A 24,343-nucleotide genomic window follows, 5' to 3' on the forward strand; every position below is an offset into this window, starting at 1 on the left:
GAACTGCATGATAATTCACGTCAAAATGAGGAGGAATCCTAACTACTATGAAAACAAATACTGTATTTCAAAACCCACAGGGAGGAGCCCGTTGTGCAAGAGGTCAGGATACTTAGTGCTCTTCTACTCCAGTTCATTAATTGTAGCTAAGGATGGATTTATTTATAAATATAAGTTCTCTATCATGCCATGATTATTGCCTCTCTTCTCTGAACCAGTAACATCAGTCTTTTATAAAGCTTCCTTTTCCTTTCCACTGGTTCTCAAGTTAAAAAATAGCAACTGAAAAGCAAAATCCAAACAGGATGACTCCTCTCACTTCTCTCTTTGATAAATTGGGAGCAACATTTAAATATAACATTATATTTAAATAAGCTGTAAGTAAAACAAACAATAATACAAATCAACAGTGATGGCTGACTTGTCCAGAAAGCAGCCACTTCTTGGCAGAAAAGTTGGGAAGTTGCAGTGTTGGAGGAGTAGATGAAACAATCCCCCCTAGCATGAGAACTTCTGCCTAGTGGAAAAATAAAACACTTCTCAGTTCAGGGGAAGACTTTCTACCTCTGCAATTCTAAGCTGGGTTCACACTATTTCAGACAAAGGGCACTTGGATGTGGTGGTGCCAGGAGAGCTGAAAGGTGGAATCCCACAGTTCACTCTGTTCTGAACAGAGAGGGATCCTTCCACGCACCCTTTGGGGTGAAATCAGATGTTGGACGGATTGTGGAGGCCTGGAGAGCTCAGCACAAGAAAAACAAGGAGCTGCTGGAGCAGATTCAGAGGAAGCCATGGAGCTGCTCCAGGGTTGGAGCTCTGCTCTGGAGCCAGGCTGGGAGAGCTGGGGGGGTCTCACCTGGAGAAGGGAAGGCTCCAGGGAGAGCTCAGAGCCCCTGCCAGGGTCTAAAAGGCTGCAGGGAAGATGGACACAGACAATTGCCAAGGGCTGCAGGGACAGCACCCAGGGAATGGCTGCCAGGGCCAGAGGGCAGGGCTGGCTGGCATCTTGGCAATGGGAATTGTTCCCTGGCAGGGTGGGCAGGGCTGGCACAGGGTGCCCAGAGCAGCTGGGGCTGCCCCTGGATCCCTGGCAGTGCCCAAGGCCAGGCTGGACACTGGGGCTGGAGCAGCCCGGCACAGGGGAAGGTGTCCCTGCCGTGGTGGGGTGGAATGGATGGGATTTAAGGTCCCTTCCAGCCCAAACCACTCCACAATTTCATGACTTTAAAGTGATTCAATCAAGTAGTGAAAAGCAGTGATACAAAAATCTCAGAGCGATTTAATCCCCCAGAGTGACGAACCATTAGCATATTTTGGCCCTACTCAACTTTTAAGAATGTAAGGGAATTACAATTTTCTAGCGTTAATATTTCCAGCCATGGCAACACCATGATTTCAGGGAAGGTAACTTACAACTCCTATAACTCCATGTGATAATTATCCCATTATCACACCAAGGTTCTCTGCCACTCTCTCATCTTGGAGAATGCTGAGGCAACAAACCCTTCCACCCCAAAATCCAACAGACACGAACTCAAACCAAACAAAAAACTGAAAAAAACCCCAAAACTAAACAACAACAACAAAAACCACAAAAAAAACCCCAAAAAAATAAACCCCAAAATCAAAAAAAAAAACCCAAACAAAAAAATCCCACCAAAACTCCAAAAACCCCCTACCCCTCAAAAAAAAACCAAACCCCCCCCACAAACAAATAAAAACCAGTCCAAGAAACAAACAAAAAAACCCCAAATAAGCAATTAATGCAAGTTTGTTTACTATTAATCATATTCCAGAGCATAATGGGTTTAGAGTTCCATTTTCCACAGCATAGAGCAGTTTGTAGTTTTGATAGAATCAGCCCTCTTTCAGAACAAATGCGTGTTTACAAAGACTTACAATAATATGCCAGCCATGGAAGAGTTTTTGATGTCAAGGACTCCATTATATGTTTGGGTGGAAGTTCAACAACAGCTGCTCCAGATTTAATGAAGGTAGTACTCAAGGGACCGACATTTCCTGGATTTATTTATGGGAGCTTACAGAAAATGTTCAATATGTACCAAAATATACATTGTTCAGAGACTTTCATGCTTGAGAGTGAAACTCTCAGTGTTTGATTCATAATGGCTATTTCACAAGGGCTTACAGGAAATAAAACTGTTTATTTTAATTGCATACAGCAAAAATGTTAGAAAAGAAAGATTTATGTTCTCTAGTGACAGTGAATGTTTTGGGTTAATTTGTCATGGTTACCATGGACAGAAAATAAAGGAATACTATTCAAGCACTACTCCAATTCAAGCACTACTCTAATTCATAGACAACTTAAAGTATCAGCAAATACTCAAGTCCTGTGGGCTCTCTTTTTAATCATTCATGTAAACTTACAGCATCTTTTAAATACAGCATAACTACTTGTGCAAACCCAGCATTTTACCTTTATTTTTCTTTCCCATTAACAGAGCTGTTTTTTCATATTTCCTGTTAATGGAAACTGAAAAATAAACCTGTGAATTTAAAAAAAAAAAAATTAACAGCAATTACACAATACTCAAAAGACTGGATAGTACTGATCTCTAATTATGTCAAGGTGGTTTTCCACTCCAGGTCAGGGTTTCCATTTTTGAGTGTAATGTGACAATTTCTTTAAAACAAACAAAATAAGTGTTTTCCCTTTTCACTTGCATATTGTCCAACAAAAAAGACTATGAAGAAAAAGATGGAAAACTATACATCTGCCCATGTTTATTGAAAGGTCGGGGAAATTAGTAGTATGAGGAGATTTTTGATAAAGATGGACACTGGAAATTTGATTACAGTGTGTCCTCTGAAAATGAAAATCAAAATGCAAATTTGAAAAATATTCTACATTTTACCTTTTCTTTTCTTTTATTACTCCAATGTATTTATGGGCCAATACTTGGAACAGCAAAACCACTGCTTACAGGTTCACACCTAATCTGTGGAAATTTTTGCTTTTCACTGTTTTGTCTTTGTTCTCCTGAATTTGTGACCAGACAATGGTCTGGTCACACACTGCCAGTTGTTATTGTGTTTTCTTACACTGTTTCAGCTATTAGGGTGTTAACTGGTAAGATGACAGAGCAGAAATTAATGTCAGACTGAGCAGAAATTAATGTCAGAGCATTACAAATGCATTTTATCTGCCCGTTGAAATACTTCATTTTCAGCATCATTGCACCTATCCCAAAACCTTTTCCTCTTGTGTTCTGAGCTGCCAACTCTGTCTTCAGAAAAAAGAAAACAGAAAACAGCAAATGACAAATTTCAGCACAATTTCAATGGGTTTAATTATCTTGTAACAGATAAAACTCTCATCCATCAGCTATTTCTGAGGCCTCACAGAGCATTAGAAAACCCAAATACACTTCTCCAAGTGTGACCTTCATTGTGCCTTTTTGCTACAAATCACTTCCACTGTGAACTGAGACACAAACATGAGGAGTTTGCCTTCTGTTTTTCTTTCCACTATTCCACTGTTTTTCTCCTTTCCTCCAAAACTCAACTCATTTTGCCACAGACTATTTCCCTTCCATCAGTTTTTCACACTTGTTTGTCAGTACAGATGAATGTCCAAAGTTGAGAGTTCTTTTAACTCAGATTCCTTGTTTGAAGTATTGCTCAAATTGCAGCCACTTCACTGTTTTTGAGAAAAATGAACAGAGAAATAGAATTTAATTGAAAACTAAGTTTAGTTCTCAACTTCTGTTTGTTCTTTTCTAACGCCTGCATTAAAAAAGTGACAATACACAAGAACAATTCTATTTCAACCTGAAGCTAAACAGTTTTTTGCAGTACACAGTTGAGTGACAAATTAGTTATTTATACCATTTCCTTTCCAGAGCTACAGAAATAATGCTTATCTAACTTAAAAGTTAAATTTCCTGAGTGCAGATGGCCAACGATTCACACGCCTTCAAATTTTCCTCCAACAACACAAAATTGGATTAGACAATCTCAGCCACTGCTGAAAAGGGATATTAGCAAAGCACAGCATCCACTTCTCCTTGCCTTTGGCTGATGAGCAGATTTTACTCACATTTTCCACAGGTTGGACTCCAAAGTCCTCAACCTCTTTTCTTAAGGGTATGCCATTAACATTTGTCCCTTCTAATTTAAACATTTCACATTGCTGTCATTCAGAAAGAAATGTGAAGGGATCAGTAATGACAGGAGAACAAATACTTGCTTGCTTTTGTGAAGTTAAACTCCAACTCTAATGACCCATCAAAAAAAAAATTGTAAGATTTTTTCATTGTCCTAAACCCATAATATAGGGTTAAAATATTTTAACTCTTATCTTTCGTTCCATAGGTTTTTTGATATCTTTAAGCTTTTAAACCATGCCTTTTAAAGCTTTTCCCCTATTGTTCAAAATGGGGACTCCCAAAACTTGAGTGAAAGCTAAAATTCTTACTCAGCTAGGCAACTGTGGTAGGCAGACTTCAAATAAATAATAACTTTTAAAGAAATCAGTAAAATGTGTCCCTTTTGCCTTCAAATCTTGTATATTACTGTTCAGTTTGGATGTTTCCCATACCATTTTTCTTTAAGATGTGACCTAAAGGGATCTAGGTACTGCTGATATATACAGAAACACCATGCAAAAAATATGAAACGTAATTAAAATTATATTTTATCAACAAATACAGGAAGTAGACTATAACCTTAAGGAAGTGAAGCCCTACAATTGGCATTATTTTTCAGCTTTCTCCTTCTCTGTACCATTTAATTCCACAACTGTTTTTCCCACCAAAAATCATATGCTAGCCCAGTAAAGTAGACGTCACCCTCTCAGTCCTTAGCACAGCCTAAAACCTATTTTTCATGTATAATAATCCAGTTACCAACATCAGAAAGCTCGTCCTAAATCCATTAATTGCCTTTCCATCACAATATGGTGGCAGCGAGCAGCTTTAATCCAATTTGTAAATAACATCGGCAAAAAAAAAAAAAAAAAAAATTTAATTAATTTTTCCTCAATATTCCTGCTCAGCCTGCATTATTCTCTGCATTTAGTAGGGCTGAATGAAAAGTGAGAGCTATTAACAGCTTTCTTTTTAGCAGCAATTAGCTAATTGGTGGCCTTTTATGGGGCTGGCTGCTGTCACCACCCGCTCCAGCCCTGACTCAGGTCACCAGGCAGCGCCAGTGAATCACTGGATTTGTAAAAGTGGAACTTTTATGATACAGCTGAGACCTTCCCCTCAGCTTTTTCTGCCCCTCCCAGTGGGTCAGCTCCTCCCTGACAGGCAGAATCACCCTTCTCAGAAATCATCCCCTGCCCAGCAGGGTTGTGGAAGAAGCCTCAGCAAGTCCAGACTTGCAATTGTTCAGAAGGCATCTGTTATTTTTACCTCACCTCTCCATCTGCCTGCAGCTACTGAGACTGCTCTCCTTGCAGGGCTGAGCTGGGAAACAACTGTTAACCTAAAATTCAAGGTACCTGTGAAAAAACCATCAACTTTTCAATCTCAACCAGCACACCTGAGCTGAAGTGAGCTCAGGGAATGTGCATTTCTGTTAGCAAGCCATATACAGCCACCATTTTGATGTTTCTCCTTACCAAAAAGGTGCTCCTGTGTGTGGGGTCTTTTTGGTTCCTGCTTCAAAACTGATGTAAATACACAACACGTCCATTGTTCACTGAGAACTAGCAATTTCTTTATGTTGGAGCTGTTATTTACAGCAGTCAGGTTTCAGGAGTCACACCCCATTTCAGCCCCACTGAGGCTCAGAGCACAGTCCTGTCTCTGTGGTTCTCCGGTCGAGCCAAGAAAGAAATAAAATATAAGTTTATACGAGCCTTAGTACCAGAGTCAAAAGAAACTCCTTTCAAGGGAAGTTTTATTCACTCAGACTGCCAAACTGAAAATTAAATAGCTGGAGGGCAAGGCCTTAAAGCAATTCCAGTCTGGACCAGCTATGTCAAGATTTTTAATATCTAAAACAGTTGCCTTCCCACAGATCATAAGATTGTGCACTTGTCATTCAATTCAGGAGAGACAAAACAGTCTGGGTATGGAACTGAGACTACTTTTTAATTAATTCAGTGGCCCAATACTCCTAAATTAACTGCACATTTACAACCAGGGGCTCAAGAGGGCTACCACATCTGGGACTTTATTAGGATCACGGAATATCCTGAGATTGATGATCCTGATGGGTCCCTTCCAAGTCCAGGTTCTGGCCGTGCACAGGACAGCCGCAACAATCCAACCCTGTGCCTGGGAGTGCTGAGGAAACACCACATCTGACACCTACAGCACAGGGCTGTCACAGGTGTTGATGTGTTTTTATTCACAAATAAATAAAGCTAGTGCAGATATGACCCAAGGAGCACTCAATGTTTTTCTCTTCATTATCCAGATCAGCAGGAGCAGACCCATGAAGGTTAATGAAACTACGAAGGATATTACCAATTCATAACCAATTTTGAAGTAATATTTAACCTTTTAATCAACTTATGTAGCCTTTTTTGAAGGAACAAAAAGAGAAGTGAAATGAATATACACATTCATTTCTCTGTTTGAGAAGTGAACATAATTTTTGCTTTATAAAACAAGGTGCCAACAAAATTATCATGAAATTATATTGATTTAATGCTCTTGATTCCATGATAAAATTCAACAAGTTACAAACTTAAGTCTGCTCATCTATGTAATATCTTCCTTAGTAACTAATGGACTGTCTTCGTGATACAAATATTTTTGCTTTTCAGAGTCAGAAGAGGAAATGGATCAGTCTTAGCTGTCTAAAGATTTGCTAGAAGACTTAAGAATACCGAGGAAATTATTTTAAAGATTGGCACAGAGTATTTCCAAAGCAGCCTGCATTAGACCACTACAGCAACTGCAACCCACCAACGTGAGTTCTGAAAAACGCTTCCAAAAACGAATGAGATACAATAAAAGTGATGGCCTGCAACCAGGGCTGAACAGAAGCCCTTCATAACTCAGGAACTTGGTGAAAAGAGCAGTGCTGCAAGCTTTTCCAGCGTATTGTCCAGTGGGTGAGTAACCAGCAGGAACCACCCTGTCCTGGACCGGCGCTGCCTCCCCGCCTGCCAGCTCAGGCTTCACAGCAGCTCCAAAATCCACTGCTAAGGTACATAGGCAGGGACTACAGACTGAGCTTAACTCCTTGTCTTTGCTTGTTTCTGAACCTGGAGTGATGTCTGGAGGGGGAAAAAAACATGAATAAAAATGAACAAAAATGAAACAAGACAGCATTCTCTGTTCGGTTTCTAAGACCATCACAGCCAACCTCATGCTGTGTTTTTCTTTAATTATGCAATCATCCTAAATATTCACACGATATTTCTTAGCTTTATTGAAATATAAACTTGTAGGGATAAAAAGCAGGCTGAGAATCATCAGACAAGTTATACAGATACTCAGTGTTGCTACAATGTGCTGATCACACACTGCAGAAGATGATCTTGTTAAATGAACTAACTGCTCGCACACTGTGAATTTAAGGGAGATTGTCTCTTTTCTCACTTGTTTATTGTCTGGTTTCCACAGCAATACACTGCCTGTTTGTTTTGAACATGACATGGAGAGCACATTTGTTCAAGGCACTATTTTCTCAGCTTTATACTGTACGTGCACTGATGGTCTCGGGCCAGAGGAGACACAGGACTCCGAATGCACAAAACCCAAAAGGATCCAAAATGAACTTTGGCCAATCCCAGTTTTAGAGCACCAAAATGTCAAGCTACAGCTGCTCTGCCTTAATGAAGGCATGGACTGCCCAGCTTAACCCAGTCCTTCTCCCCATCTACCCCTGAGGGAGGCTGATGACCCTGTCTCAGTTTATCTCACCAAATGTATGTATCTCACCCAGAGGTTTCCTGCTTTGTGTCCTTCTTTCCTCACCTCCATCTCCAGCCTCCACACAGGCACAAACCACTTCACAAAAAAAAACAATGCTTCACACAATTTTACTGCCACCACCAAGAGTTTACAGGGAGAAAACAGTAATTTGCTTTTCCCATTCTGATAAAAGCACTAAATTCAAGCGCCAAGACATTAAACATACCCATTTATTTCACTTCCACTGTCTAAGTTTTGACCTTTGATCAAGGCTCTCTAATATGGAAAATTACTAGCAAAACCTGCAGGCCCAAACTCCCTTCAAGCCCTTTCAAGAGGGTTCCTCTGAAGAAACTTAAAATATTTCTCCAATTTCGAACAACTCTTTCTGCTAAATTCTAAGGTTCTAAGGCTGCTTACATATTTTGGTTTGAAGAGATCACATCTTTCAACTCATTTGTATAATAAAAATCAAGAAACAGCCTAGTTTCTTCATGATTTATATATATCCATATATATTATATATATGATTATATGTATTATAACCATTTCCACCACTTGGAAAATGCACTCAGACACTTTTTTTTTTTGCTCTCCACCTTAAAGTGATACCTCATTTCTTCACTCTGCAGATGATAAGGCCAAAAACTGATACAGGAGTCAAGAGCCACACCACTGCCCTGGCACTTTTGAAAATCTTTGGTTTCTGATACAACTTCCATTCCTGGATTTTATTCTGCCTTACCTAATTCACCAATGTGGGGGAATGAAATGCAGAACTTGCATGGCAGATTCTCATTTCAAAGCAAAGTAAGGATCCAGATAAAGAGTAATATAAGATATAAAAAACTAATGTGGGAATTCACTGACATTTCATTCTCTGAACACATGAAAACACAGCAGTGGACACCTCAAGGACACAACCTGCAGGGATGTCCTCAGATTTCATGGAAACTTTCTATCTAGAGCAAACATGAAACATGTACCACATTTATTTTAGGCTTGAACAACAGTACAAATGTAAGAACCACAGCCATTACTTATTTCACTGAGTCTCAAATCCTCAGACGTTTCAATAGAAATAATTAAATCCAGCTTTCGTGTAGAATATGGAAACCTCTGCAACACTACCTCAAAAAAAATCTACTGTGATATCCTTCATCCACAGATTTCCTTAGCAATCTTTTTTTTTTTTTTTCCCACTTTTAGGTCAGTCTAAGTGATCCTGACATTCTCTTCTTTGGATATGAGTAACTATAGGGATGTAAGCCTTGATCCTGTCCTGCAGAGGGATTTTTTTTTTTTTGTAAAGGAAATTTACCAGCCAGAATTACATTTTCATTCTGTAATCCCTTTAGTATTTCAGCAGACTTGCCTATTACTTTAATTCCAGACTGACTACAGCACAGGCAGCTTCAGATTTCAACACCAACAAGTGGGATAGGATACCCACTGCATGCTGACAGAACAGTAGCACATTTTCAAGTCTTCCATAACTTCCCATGGATTTAGCATTAAAACCAGACTTGAGTGAGCCAGAAATCAGTTCAGCCAATTCTTTTTGCTCTCTTGGACACCATTTATTTGAGGAGAATGGTAATTTAAATGTTTTCATCTATGTAATATCTTCCCTAGTAACTAATGGATTGTCTTTGTGACACACAAATATTTTTCCTTCTCAGATTCAGAGGAGAAATACTAATGGAACATCTTGGTCTGCTCTGAAGTGATGGCAACTTTTTTAAGCATTATTCAGAAACCCAATAAGCCTAACAAGAATATAAGCCTAGCACAATTCACAAAATATTTTTCAAAAAGAAAGCATTTATTATCTTAATTCTATCAGTTGCAGGTTTTTTTCATTATATTATTCTGGTTATCTTTTGTGAACTCACTTTTTTCTGTCTAGTCTTTTGTACTTTGACACTCCCACTTAGCCAGGAAAAGCCTCATTTAAATGTGCTTTCTTAAGAAAGAAACAGTGAGACTTTTGATCCTGTAAATGTTTTAAATCTTGTTGATATAGATCTAGGTACTTGATTCAACCATCTGTATGGTCTTTATTACCTTTTCTAAAGGCAAGGCAGCATAAAGCAAATTAATCAAACAAGAATCAATCACCCTTTATATCTGTGTATAGGAAATCCACCATAATCTGTACGTAGAGAACACATAGCCAAAGAAACTAAATCAAAGATATTTGCTTTGTTATTAAAAAAAAACCTGAAAAACCAACCAAACCCCAAGCCTACATTCCCATTATTAACTCGCAGCATTATTAATTCCATCTCGTGTTTCTGTAATATTTTAATACCTCATTTCAGGGCAGCCATGAAGAATTTTCATAACTTCCAGAGTGATGGGAAGACAGATATGAGGTTAGCTCTCAACTACAAAAACTCCCATGCAGCAGCCCTGGCTGCTGCCAAAAGACCACAGATGGATGCCATATGAGCAGCTGAGACCGTGATGCTGAAGGGGAGCCATGGAAATTCTTTGCTTGTAATGTACTCGTGCAGTTCCAAGGTGTAACATGCACCAAACTCAGTGTTTTAGCAGTTTTAATCTTCATCTTGATAATTTTATAGCTGTGCTCAGCAATAAGCTTCAGGAAAGGGACTCAAAAAAGCAAGGTGACAGAAAATTAAAGTGAAAACATTGCAAAAAAGATGAATGTTACAAACAGACCATGAGAGACAGAATCAGTTTTCAGATATTTTTGTGCTCACAGAATTTAGTGCAAAGATGTAATTATGTTTTTCTTTACAAATCCAGACACTGATTTTATCACAGTGACTTTTTTTTTCTTTTAAAGGAAAGGATCAGGCTTTCACTTCTGTTCAGAATGAAGTCTCCAAGTTACAAGCTATCTGTGAATTAAGTCCTTTTGTCATTTGATAATCAAGAAGTGTCTGCAGAGAGAGCCCAGAAACAGCTTCTCTAATACTCCTGAATTGCATATGACTAATCCAGGGGAGTGGGGTGGAAAAGGGGGATGGAAATCTGCCTGGGCTGAGTCACTGTGAAGGCACACTAAAGAATGACTGCTGGACAAATCCAAAGCTATTGAGACATAAATTGGCTGACCTAGTAGCCAGTTTTTAAGGCTTAGCACAAATATGAGAACTGAGCCCTCCCTTGACATCTCACACTTCCCCTTTCAACAAATGAAATTTCTGCGTTGCACTGAGAAATAATTTTCAACTTACAAAGACGCCACATAGCTGAAATGATCAAAATTTAGAAGCTTCAAACTGAAAAGCTGCTGCTTCAGCTGTGTTTGATTGTTTGTCCAACAGGATCCAGCTAATGGACTGAACAATAAATAGTATTTCTGAAACCCAAACTCACTTGTAATTGTGTTTGACAAATAAGTTAAAAGTTCCAGGTTCTTTTTCTTGGCTATCTGTTGTACTGCTGAGTTAAGTGCTGCACATCACTCTCTCTCAGCAGTGAGAACTTCCTCGTGTAACACTTGGAAAAGGTAAAACAACAAAAAAGACAGGCTGAAATTCCTCAGAGCATACGTACATGAAACCTCCCTAAGTATGAGAAGGCCAACAGGCAGATAGATCAGCTTTTAAAGTCACCACAAAGGACTGTGAAAAACTGATTTCAGGAAAAAACCCCAGCATTTTCATAGTGTTAATCCCAGTGGAACTTTCAGCAAAAAGATTTTTTTTTTTTGGTGAGAAGTGTCCAAACTGAAATACCTACAACAGCACTGCTATAAAACTATCTAGTGTCCATGCCATTGCCTGCAACTGCTGCCATCCCCACCCATCACAATAGTGCACACAGTAAAATAAAAGAATCCTATGACCTAAAATGCTCTTAAACAATCATTTGAAGGTCTATCTACAGAATGTTTTAAAATTAGCTTCCATGGCCATGGGAAAGACCTGATGGAAACTCAAGATCTTGCCTATCTTCCATAGGTGTCAAGTTGATAATGAATGGAAAATTTAGGACCTGCTAAACAGCTGGGCATCTACTGCAACCAAAAGATAATCCTTGGAAAACAAACACTGAAGGAAACCAGATCCTATCTCTCAAACAACCCTCCTTAGCCCATGGCTATGAATACTCACTCTTCTTCACTGAGGAGAGCAGCTGGGACTTGTGACAGGATGAGCTCCCAATTAAATGCCCAACTTCAGGGCAAACCAAGAGTCCATTCAGGCATCACTTGGGAAATTCTTAATTACTGAAAAGAAAAAAAAATGCCCTACAGGGCTCAAATATGTCTCAGCTACAACTTCAGGTTTTATTGCCAGCTTCTTTTTCTAAAGTAAAAAGGCATGTCAACTTCTCAAAAGGCATGTTCATTCAAACAAGGCCACATGGGTCAATTAACAGGTTAAATGTACTTTTTCAAAACTTGCTGTAAGTTTCCAGTGGGGTTTCTGTAGAAATACCAGAACATTTCAGCTAACAAGGTCATTGTGCAATCCAAGCTGTGTTAATGTAAGAGACAGGATTAGTGCCTGAACTACCAAAATTCTGTAGCTTGGGTGTTAGCAGCAGCCAATCTATGCCATTTGTCAGCAATAAGCTGTTTTTGAGTACTACCCAAAAGCTTCAAGAACAAATACAGTCTCCATCTTGTCACACAGTACTCAGAAAACAGTAACTACACAATACTCATGATGAATTCCAGCAAATATCACAAACTGACACCACATAAATGTTACCTCTGAGCTATAAATTTACTTTTCTGAATTCTAAGAAATTCCAAAAAAACCCCTTCCCACTTGTTTTTATTTTCCCCCTGCATTTTCCACTGCATATCCCAATGTTCAAAAACCAATTTCAGATTGTTTTTTCCTCAGCTGCTGCTTTAGCCTTAGAGCAAAATACAGATTTCCTTCTCAAATCAGTGCATGCCCCCCTGATCTAAGGCTACAGAAACCTCAGTAAAGCCTGGAGAACCTGAGGTTGCCATCATATACCAACAAGGTGTAACATTTCATCTCTGTTTTTAAAGAGAGTGCCTATGATAAAGACCACTCTCCCCTGATTGCCATTTTCTCTTCAAAGACACTAAAACAATAAGTTGCAGAGGATTTTTTTCACCCACCAGACTACTGAAGCAGCTTTATAGAGAAATCCACATGAATTTTTCAGCAAAAATTACATTTCTTTTACCATATGGATATATATTTCTTTCCAATGTCATGGTCTGGATCAGGTTTAAAGTTGCAGCTGAAAGGAAAACACTCCTGTGTCATGGAATTGATGTTATTTTCCTAAACCATGTGACCTGACATGTAGGGACTTTAATTTCTTTTTTAATTAAAGTAGCTGCCATTTGTTGAATGACATCATTTTCCATGCTCAACTACATAAAATACCCAGTTTTTGTAACTGTCACTGAGCAAAACCTGCAGAGTCACTCACACACCATGAAATACAAGAGTTTCTTCAGGTAGAAGCAACAGAGAACTAAAAATTAATTGACTAAAATCCAAGACTGGCAGATAATTGCGAAATGTTTCACTGCGCCTAGTTTTGATGAATCAAAACCAAGTATGCCAGATGTGGTAAATTAAACAAAAAGCAATCGCAGGATTTTGTTGACCTCTGAATTAGCTGTGGAATCACAGAGAGAGCTTCCACTACAAAATTATGGTGTCATGAAATTTTAACCTACGAATGACAGACAGACACATCACTAACTCAGTTTTAAGCTTCTCTTTTTCAATAAGGAAACTTTAACACCCCTCAAGGAGCAGTATGATAAACTCTGAGTTTAGACAGACAGATTTTGTCCAAATCTAGTTAAACCCTTCAAATTGCAATTAAGAGAAATGTAAAGATAAAATTTAAAATATAAAAATCTTTTCTAAGAAAAAAAAATGGTTTGAGAAGGGAGAAAGGTCCAGGCTGGCTGTCTCACCAGCTCTAGGGATACTGGGATTAACTATCTCAGCTTTATCAAGCACTGTCAAAAAAAAGACATTTCCTCCTACCACACTACTGACTTACATATGAAAAAGAAAACACAAGCAAACCCACAACAAAACATTAAGCTGTCAAGAGAAGACAAGTTAGTCAAAACACCTTCAATAATTGCCATTAAAAATTTACAAGAAGTTAACAGGAGTTGTCTTTAAGGTCCATACCAGCCCTAATTATTATATTATTTTGCAAGACATGGAAAATATAAAGTTGAGTGTATATTTATGAATATATATCATTATACACATATGATTTATATGGAAATCTTTCAAATATCATGGCCATCATCTCTGGACACACACATTCTCAGAACACTGCCTGGCACACTTCACCAGGGAATTAACACCATCTTAAACACATCTGCATTCTCTAAGAGCTCTTTTAGTACCCAGCAAAAAGATCCAGCAAGAAGTTACAGGAGCTTTAACACAATGAAGAAATTGTTCAGCAAAATTACTGGAACAAAAAGCTCATGCTTTTGTAATACAAAGAAAGGAGCACAACAGATGTGAAATGGTTTAGTGGATGTTTCTGTTTAGACAGACCTGGAAAATGGAGTCTCCTAACAAATAAAAGATAGCAGGCAATTCCTACAGGCTTAACAATTCTCCACGACGACTCTTGATTTGTTATTATTACCACGAAGCTCTTTAAACAACTTGGACTCTGAATAATATACACAGAAGTACGAGAGATTATGGACAAAGGTACTAATTCCAGAGAAGTGGCACCCTCTGGAAGCTTGTTACCCTGAGCTGACGTGGTGGGGTTAGGCAGAATGCACATGTAACTCTAATTTTGGCATCCTGCTGATTATGTATACTGCTCCTGCTAGCCTCTCCACAATAGTGGTCTTGATTAAAGAGCATTGTTCAGGAAGGGGAGCACATGCATTTGCAGATGGCATAAACATGCTGCAGTGACTAAACAATGTTTGATGAGCACATGCAGCCCTGGCAGAGCCCCAGCTTGTGTTCTGCAAGCCTTGTCTGACAAACTTGAGATAAAACACACAGCTCCCCACTCCCAGGCCCAAAAACAGTTGGTAATAAAGGTGTGTAAATAGATGTCACACTCCTCAGTTTTAGGTATTTGCCTGTCCCACAGAAGTTAAACCCAAAATGAATTAAGTATCTGGTGTCTTTCATCTAAAGTTTGGGTTTTTTAGTGGGGGAATGCTTAGTTTTTACTAGACCCTGATCCAAAAAAATTCTACTCTTATTCTCTCCACATTTTATTTGCCCTGATTATTTCCCACAAATGAAGACCTTCAGTCATAGTGGATAAGGTCAGTCTTATCCTATGTAAGTTCACATCTCGGCATTCAACAAAGAAAATAGTTGTTTTAGAAAAAATGACTTAGAAAAGTTCTTGAGGACCACATTCAAAAAGGAAAAATTGAAGGACTGGTACCTGCATGTTCTTTTCCAGAGAAAGTATGTCCTTTTTGCAGTCATGCTGGTTCTATCCCCAGGTTACATCACTGAAAAAAGAACTGCTAAACTGTAATTATGTCAGGTAACTAATACAGATAACCCTTCCACTGGTTAGTACAGCACTTCTGTTACCACATAAGGGCCCTGTTAAAGTCCCTTTCCCAAACATCTTTAGTGATTTACCCATGGCCTGCAAGGGTTTTTGGGAACAAAACATCTTAGTTATGTAGTTTACAGGCTTTTCAAGCTAGCACACCCACATAAGAGCAGTCTGATTATTTCTCTGGTCTCCTGAAGAAGACACAAGTCATATTTAGTTATTTACAGTCAAGGAAAACATGGGGGTTTGCCCCCCTCATCACAGCTAACAAAACCTTCAGGTGGTCTCAGAAATGTAACGATTTCCTTGCATACAAATCAGTGCATATAAAACCAAAATAAATACTATATATACTTATACAGTCTTTATTTTAATTCCTCAGTTTCGACCCACGTTCTAGGCAATGTCTCACTAGTTCTTTAAAGATGAAAACTACTTTGCTCAATATATTTCAGTCCACCAAGGCAAAACCAAAACTGCATGGCTGATTTAGAAAATCACAGCAGGTCACAGGACTACAATTTTACCTCCTTTGTGAGCCCAGGGAAGTTAAAGACAGTGAATTCTTCTGTTTTCAATTATCAGCAAAAAAAACCACCTCACCAAAACTGGAAATAAAACTGTGCTTGTAAAGGCTAGACAAGATCACATTTTTCCTTAACTATGCATCTTCCCCACATCACCTCGGGCTTAAGCCTCTCACCTAAATCAGAACTTGCTAATCACTAGTGTTAGTCACTAAAAGCTACATCAGATAAATCCTCTTCTTGTTTTCATCTTTCCTGAGAGTGATTCAGCTGAGAGGAGAATAATACAGACTCAGGGCAGACTGAAAGAGTACAGTCAGGTTTATTCTAACTACATAGCAAAATCCATAAATTCATCCCTGATGTTCTCAGGATGGATTATCTATATAGAACAACAAATTCTCATTCCAGCTGGAATTGAACAGGTAGGAAACACAACTGCAAGGCAACAAGTTCAGTGTAAATTAATGGAAATAAATCTCCCATTGTTTTGCAAGATGTACAGCCATCAATTAAATGAGCAAAGAACTAATATAAAAAAAACTTGACTGCTTCCAACTCCCAGTTTTTGGCACCTCTGCAAACCCTAAGAGTATTGACAATGTTCTGTTACAAATTTGTGTTAAGCTAATAACCTACAGGTATTATTCACACTGAAAAAACAATGTGCTTTTATGAACAGAACAAAAACCAGTACCTCAAACTCTTAAAAAACCCCAAAGCTCAAGACTTATCTGAGAAAAACACATGTGGAAAGACTAGCATTTGGGTTCCAAAAACAAGAAAAAAAAACAGTTACACTTTGTACTCAACAAAGCAATTGACATCTAATTTTAAATGAAATGTCAGACATTATTTGCAGAGGTACCTGAGAGGAACAAGAAAGGATAACGAAACAAATAATCATCTTGGAGGAGCTTTTTCCTGGAATGACACTACCCAACAACCTGCTCTAGAAATTGTGTGATGTACCTGTCTTTCTGGGAAACAAATTTTTTGCAAGAGAACCACATTTTCCAGTGAGACTAAAATATTTCAGAACAATTCTAACTGAATATTTTACTCACCTGCTCCAAACCCATGTGCAATGGGGCTGCAAATTTTAAAACTCAAAGATGCTTGGGCTTTGTCCTCGTGACAAAAAAACACTCATTCCACATAGTGACAAGTAACAGGCAGTAATTAGCATTCTGTCAAATCCTATGGGCAGGCACAACACCTCACAGGACTTTTAGGGAACCAGCAAACTTATGGCAGGGCTGTTCCACCAGAAAAAGAGCTGACCTTGCTGTCCTCACTGGACACAGAAATCAGAGACTTGCCTTGTTCAAAGAAAATCTTGTTTTTATGTGTGGACCACTAATGCAGACTGACTTCACAGTGGAAAACCAAAGATACATGCATTTTAAATCACTGCATCTTCAGGAAAGAAATCAACAGGAAGTGTAACACTTTCCTCACTGCACATTCTGCAGCTCCCTTATTTCTTCCTCCCATCACCCTGTGATATTTCCATGTTTGTCACTTTTTAACAAATGCAGGACATCCTGAATTTGCCCTTTTCTTACATTTCAAGAAATTTTCTTCTGCAGCAGAAGTAATAGAGGTGTTGAAGTTGCTCTGAGGGCTTAAACATACCCATTCAGTATTTTACACTGGAAAAGGTGCTACTTTAGTGAACCTAAGAGTTAAGATGAGGTTGAGAGCTCTCCTGTGCCTTTGCAGGTAGAAAGATGAATGCTTCCTCTGGAGCTGTGAGAGGTGAGAGAGTTTCTGAAGAGAAACCACTGGTGAGATTCTTGCTGGTTTTCAGCTGCTGGCAGCTGCTCATCCTCACAGAAAATACAGGACTGGGGTCTTGCAGTGAAGATTTAGAGCCCACACACAGTAATCTCTTTTCCAGAGCACCTACTGTCCTCTGCAATTTGTGTTTGGGAAACTAAAGCTTGCCAATGTGCCATGATTTAAAGATTTCTTCCTCCTAAAAGGAAAGCATTTGCAAATGAAAGCAAGCCTTGATGTCCACACAGGGATTTGAAATGCTCAGCAGGTATTCCAAAAAGAGAATCGAGAAAGAATCGAGAGTAGAGGAGGAGAGACAACACAATAACACCAAGAGGGAGAAAGAATAACTGACAATTTTTCTTGCACAAATCCAGATATGTTATTTTATGAACATGTTACATATACTTGAAATATGTTTAGACTCTCATTGTACTCAAGAAATATAAAGATGCCATTTATAGTGTAATTTACAGTAGGCCTTAAAGCAACTAAACTACCATTTTTGTCCAACTGGATAGGTCTAGAAATACACAGATCCTAACAGGCTGAGAAAAAATTAGGAGAGTTTATTCACCGTAGTGTCTGATTCCGCCTTTTTCAACAATACCAGTTTTAAAGGCATAAATTATCAGTATTTTAAATTAATTTCTCTGAACTACTGCTTATCAGAAGCAGAAATCAAATACATAATCTAACAGCTAAGCATGGAAAATTGCAGAGCTTAATTACTGAACTCACCAGGACTTCTGTCACACCTTTTACACCTACACCTTGTAGGTGTACTGTACACCCACTAATGTGGTAGGGAATCGTTCTTTCAGAAATGGTTTTTCTCACCTCAAGGCTACAGAAGTGATGCACTGCATTTCCAGTGTACCTGAAATATGTGAAGGCACACCCGAGGTGAGATGGGGAAAATCATGTGGCACTCAGAATTCTGAGATTACTTACAAGATAACACTTAATGTTTCTATTACAAAAGGCACATTAGAAGCCAGCTATTTCCAAAATGGGCTTCCACGAAATCCATTCAAGTGTCCACTCTCAGGTCCTGAAGTACACAGACATTAAGTGAAATAAGTGATATGAGAGTCATTACTTTCACACTGACCTGGGGATTAATCATTTCATCTTCCTCTCTCCTCAGCTGGTGGAATTGCCTGGGAAACAACCTGAACTCTCAGTGACCTTTGCTAACCAAACAACACATCCTCAGTGGTTTGCAGCAAAGTAACTACTCAGACCTTGAACCGAGATAGTTTGGACAGCACAAAGAGCTCTACCAACTGCATTTCTCTCTCAGTCAGCGTGCTGTGAAAAGTTTTGGTTAGCACAAGCTTCCCCAGCTTTTCTTTCAACTTTTAGTAAACTTCTAATGAACTCACAGGCCCGACCAGGGAAAAGCAGCCACAGGAAACAGGGGAGACAAATAACAGCATCTCTTCCATCATCCTAATTAGCAACAGTGCTGCATCTAAGGTGGAATTTGTTAAGCTCTTACCCTCCCTGTTTACAAATTTAAGCAAAAGGCAAGGGGAGAAAAAAAACCCAGAGCCTGTCACATTACTGTAAAAAAAGAGACTGCTAGCACTCAAATAGTTGTTTATCAAAGGCTATTTAGTCTATTTAATTGCCAGCCCCAAAGAAAAAGGAAAAAAAAAAAAAAGAAAGAGCTTGCCGGATTTCCATTATTTATTATATGTGGAGTGACTCGCTGAAGCACTTGGAAAGATTTACTTCCCAGTGGTCACCTACTTAGATCAAGCACTAAATCACTGCCTCTGTGGCTGGTGTTTGTTTAGGTGGCAGCAGTTGAGCTGGACCAGCCTCCCCGGCCCCTCCGTGTGTGTGGCCCGTCCGGGGCTGCAGCTGGATCCGCACACAATTCCCACTGTGCTCCACAGGCATTGTTATTCCAGGGTCCTTCCCGACTCCCCAGGCACGGCTCCCAAAGGCAGAGCCACCTGTCCTGAGGGAGGTAAATCACAAACACGCCGGGATTTTCACCAAGTGCGTCGGAATTCTCACAAAAACACGTCGGGATTTTCACTGAACCCGTCGGGATTTTCACCAAAGGCGTCGGGGTTTTTAAAGGCACAACTTCTTAGGCTCAGCTGCACATCCTGAGGCACAGCCAGAGCCAGTGTTTCTAAAGCTCAGACATCATTATCTCTCCCGACCAACATTTCAAGATAAACAAGTACTAAAACCCTTACGGACATTCCTTAAGATAAATTATTTTTCTTATTCTGTTACTTCTAAGCACTACAGGCACTACAAAACAAACATGTTACACTGTGCTCCCTGTAAATCAGACAGGAATTCTTCATGACTTGGGGAAGTTTTCCATCCATTCAAAACCCAAACCATCAGCACTCATCCATTACATAAACCTGACATACACCATATACATGTAATACACATCATTATTACAAACTGATGATTATAAACACTTTTTAAATTATATGAAGACACACATAATTTGGTTCCATTCCATAGAAGCAGTGCAGGAGTAGGTGTAACATCCTTTTCCAGTTCATGGAAGGAACCTTTTTGTTCATTAGCTGAACAACAGGTGAATCAAACACCTTGTTAAGTCATCAAATGGGCTACACTGGCAAGGCAGATAATTACAATGCATTTTTCATTCCAGTCCCTTTCAAAGCAAGGGACACGATGGGGCTGCCACCAGTTCCTCCAGAAAACACCTGGGCAGTAAAACCATTTTCCATATCAGAAAGTATTTCCCAGTAATATGCCCATGTTTTCCTTTCCTTAACATCACCCCACTATTTCTATTTGCACTCCTACAGACCAGCCAACACAGATTTGGCACATAATTAGATTTTATGGAAGCAGAGCTTTAGCAAGATGCTACAAAGAAGGTAAAACTTATTTCAAATACCACAGATAGGTGCAGCCATGAAAACAATAAATCAGGATGGCAAATCAGAGATTTGCCAGTCATTAGTCCCATGTGGGATGGAGAACCATGACAGAGCTCAGCTCTGGAAATTACTGGGCACAGGTGACTGCTGGTGATCAGCATCATGTTCAAGGCAGGTCCCATTAAAAATAATTAAAATAATTGAATTTGTGTATATAAGCATGCCTGTATTTCTAAAAAATAAGGCAAGGCATGTTATTGATTTTCTGAGACTGCAAAACTTACTCTTAGGCACCCATATACCAATTTCATGAAAAGATTTTGCAATAACTTTTACTTACATGGATTAATAAGTATTTTATAGCTCAATATGTAACAATGCATTTCAGAAGTTTTTGCTTTTTTTTTTTACTAAAAAGTGTTAATTATTAAACTGATAATAGATAAGCACTGAGTTTAAGTCATGTTTAAGCTACAGAGGAGTTTCTCTAGGCTTCCTCTGCACTAAATTTACATTTAGGTAAATTTACATATCAGCCCACTGGATGTACAGAGTCCAGGAATTAATTTCCTAATGTGGTGCTGAAAGAGAGAGATCACAAATACTTCCACAGGGAGTTTAAAAAACATTTGGAACATCATCTATTACACACCTGAAAGCTATTTCTAATACCTAATTCTATTCTTTAATTCTACATAATTGCTTTGGCAATTTTATTTGTAGGCATTAGCTTACTACAGAGGGAGAGGAAAAAAAAGTGCATTTTCACACAAGAAATCCTATCTTATCTAAAAACATTATTTCAACACCCAAAGTTTAAAGCATACAGAGGAATCAAGGTTCTTTGTATTTTCAATTTCTTTGGCCAGATTATTATTTTCTCAAATTGACATAATGTTGTTTCCATACAAGTTAAATTTCTCATAAGCCTTAATTGATGGAAACATGTATTAGGTGACCCCACAAATACAAGGATGTTTTCATTTAATAAAAATACAGAATGTATTTAATCTGGCCTGTATGTAGAAAATGTGTGACAGAAACAAAAAAAAAAAGGATCCTTAACCTTACTGCTCTCAATTTCTGACTACAGTTCGGTCCTAAACTTTCAACATCTTTGTGAACAATCAAACCGCTCACAAGGTTTAGGGTCAGTATGGTCTTGGGTAAATTCACAGAAATACTTGTAATGCAGACTGGTAGACTTACATGTCCTAACTTTTGGCTCCTCAAGAGCCAAACTCAGCTGAAATTTTCTATATTGCACAAGGAAAAGGGCAGGTAAAAGTATAAAACAAAAAAAGAAGTACAAACTGGGATATTCACCTTAAAAGTTAGCTTCTTGTTCAGAAAAGTTTTAACACAGCAAAGCACAACCTGAAATATCCAGAAGTATCTACAGATACAGATAATACTGGTTTCTTTCCTGTTTTAAGAGGGTCCTTTCCTTTGCAGCCAAGCAAGCAGCATGGAACCACTTTCCCATTTGCAATTTAATGCAACAATTTCAGCCTCAGCTTCAACCTACTCTAAAGTAGTTAAAATCTTAGTTTTAAAACTAGGTTTCAGCATTTGAAAATTATTTTGCCTGAATTTTATTTTTTCCTAATTTAGGTGAGTTGTACAGAGAGAGGATGAAGAAACAAGGAAAACAAAAGTGCACAGGAGGCTGCAATTTGAAAAGAGCAGCATCCATCCCAATGCACCCACTTTCTTTCTAGCTTGGCCCATGCAAGAGCTCACAACACTCATTCAATCTGGAGTGAGTATCACACATCTGATTTTAAAGGCCATAACAAAATACAAAAATGTATTTCATTCTCATTGTTAAACAGTTAAATTTAAACATTTATGTACTTACAGAGCCATCTTTCAGGTTCCTTTCATAGGAGAAGTGACAGGCCTTATTCTGCTCATCTCTTGAAATCACAAAGTTGTATTTGCCAGCTGACTCTTCTCCAGCTATCAGTGCTTTCCTCAGCTCTTCCACATATTTTTCTCTGTTCATTTCCATGTCATCAGCCTCCCTAGAAATGTCTGATTCAGACACTACCAGAAAAAGACATGTGAGGAACAAATATTCATATGTGTGGGAACAAATATGTGAATTATACATTACATACAAAGCATCTATTAATATACATTTATATATATAAAATACTGGTATATAAATATATAATATATATTAAAATATATATAATATCTTATATATTATTATATAAGATATAATATTATAATATATATAATAGGCATTAAATTCTATATAATGTATAAAGATATAATATATAAATATAATTATATATTATATTACAGTATAAAATATATACAATATAGAATATATATTTGCTATGTATATAAATAGTGCACATATTATATATATACTTACTATATATATCTTAAAGTAGATATATTTTTAATATACATAATTTAAAAATATTTACATAAATATATATATATATATATATATATGTATATACAGACTAACACTGACTAGATGACCTTTAAGGTCCCTTCCAACACAAAGCATTCTGTAATTCTGTGATCCAGTGAAATATTAGGAGATTATTTTTCCCTTGAACACACATTGGTATGACATTTCCACTTGTGGAAATGTAGCAGAAATACTGGGGTTTTCAGAAGTTCTGTCCCCTTTTTTCCCCATCTGAAAATTGATTATTTCCTTATTGCTACTGATCCAGAATTCTAGTTGCCTAAAGTCACCCAAAACAGTACAAAGTGAAATGTGTAATCCCTTGCAGCGTGAGGCAAAAAGGAGTAGAAAAAAGTGAGTCTGAAATATTTATAAAGGAAAAAGTTGTCTGGAACAGTGATTGCAATACTGACAAGATAAACTTTTAATAACAGTAAGAAAGTCATAAAAAGAAAGACACTAAAATGCTGCAACAGAGCAGTGTGGGTTTGTTGGTTTTTAGGTTTTTTTTCCCTGTATATGCTGCATGTTCCTTTAGGATTTAAAACCAGCAGAACTGATCAATCATTAGGGAAATATGATATGCATAAATCCTCAGAGATGTATTTCTTTAACCCAATACCAAGGTAACACAGTGGATTACATTGCATATTTGTGTGCTTCTCCTCCCCTCCAACACCCACCGCTTTCCCTCTCTCCTTGAACAGGACTCCTAACACATTTCATCATCACTTTAAACATACTAAACCCATAAAAGACAACTCCATCAGCAACTCTCACTCTCTCCCTGGTAGGTCTTGCCAAGGAAAATAATCCACAGCATGAGAAACCCAAAAGGGATTTCCCACAGCAGGAATATTCCGACCGTTGCCTTCCCTCCCTCCAGGTTTTGAATTTAAAATGGAAGCAGTCTCAAAATTGATCTAATAACTCTATAAATTGACCAAAATGTTTTGTTGAATGAAAACACAGGTCAGTGCAGTAGGAAAGCCTCATGCACAGCAGCATCAACCCCCAATGACATTATTGAAGGGACTAGAAATTCAGTAAGAATTTATTCAGAAAGGGATCAGATTCTTCCAGAACAGAAAAAAGCTTTCCTCTGGATGAGCATCCAGTGCCCACAGCAGAACTACAGTGGGTTCCTTTCTTTCCTTTTTCAAGAAGTGAGGTCATCCTGCTTTCTGTTTGGGGAAATCATTATCCTCCATTCTACCACATGCAGGAACTCAACAAAATGAGAACTGTGTCTACCTATTTTTTCTATGCACTCCCAGCTACAGTGGCACAGCCTTCACTTAAAAAAATAAGAATCATCATTTTGTGAAACTAAACTGGGATTTTGAAGTCACCTAAGGATGAGAAGATCCTTCA

At 38.3% G+C, this 24,343-nt stretch overlaps 1 protein-coding gene across 9 annotated transcripts in view; it reads right to left on the minus strand.

Annotated features, from left to right (window-relative positions):
* Nucleotides 1–24,343, minus strand: part of XRCC4 (X-ray repair cross complementing 4) — a 162,014-nt gene that overhangs the window by 121,070 nt on the left and 16,601 nt on the right. For all 9 annotated transcript variants that reach the window (XM_064403609.1, XM_064403601.1, XM_064403607.1 and 6 more), the window contains one exon: nucleotides 22,400–22,587. In XM_064403609.1, the coding sequence (XP_064259679.1) occupies nucleotides 22,400–22,587 (188 nt within the window). The remainder of the gene's footprint in view (nucleotides 1–22,399; nucleotides 22,588–24,343) is intronic.

Source organism: Passer domesticus, chromosome Z, assembly GCF_036417665.1.
Source record: "Passer domesticus isolate bPasDom1 chromosome Z, bPasDom1.hap1, whole genome shotgun sequence".
Lineage (NCBI taxonomy): Eukaryota > Metazoa > Chordata > Aves > Passeriformes > Passeridae > Passer > Passer domesticus.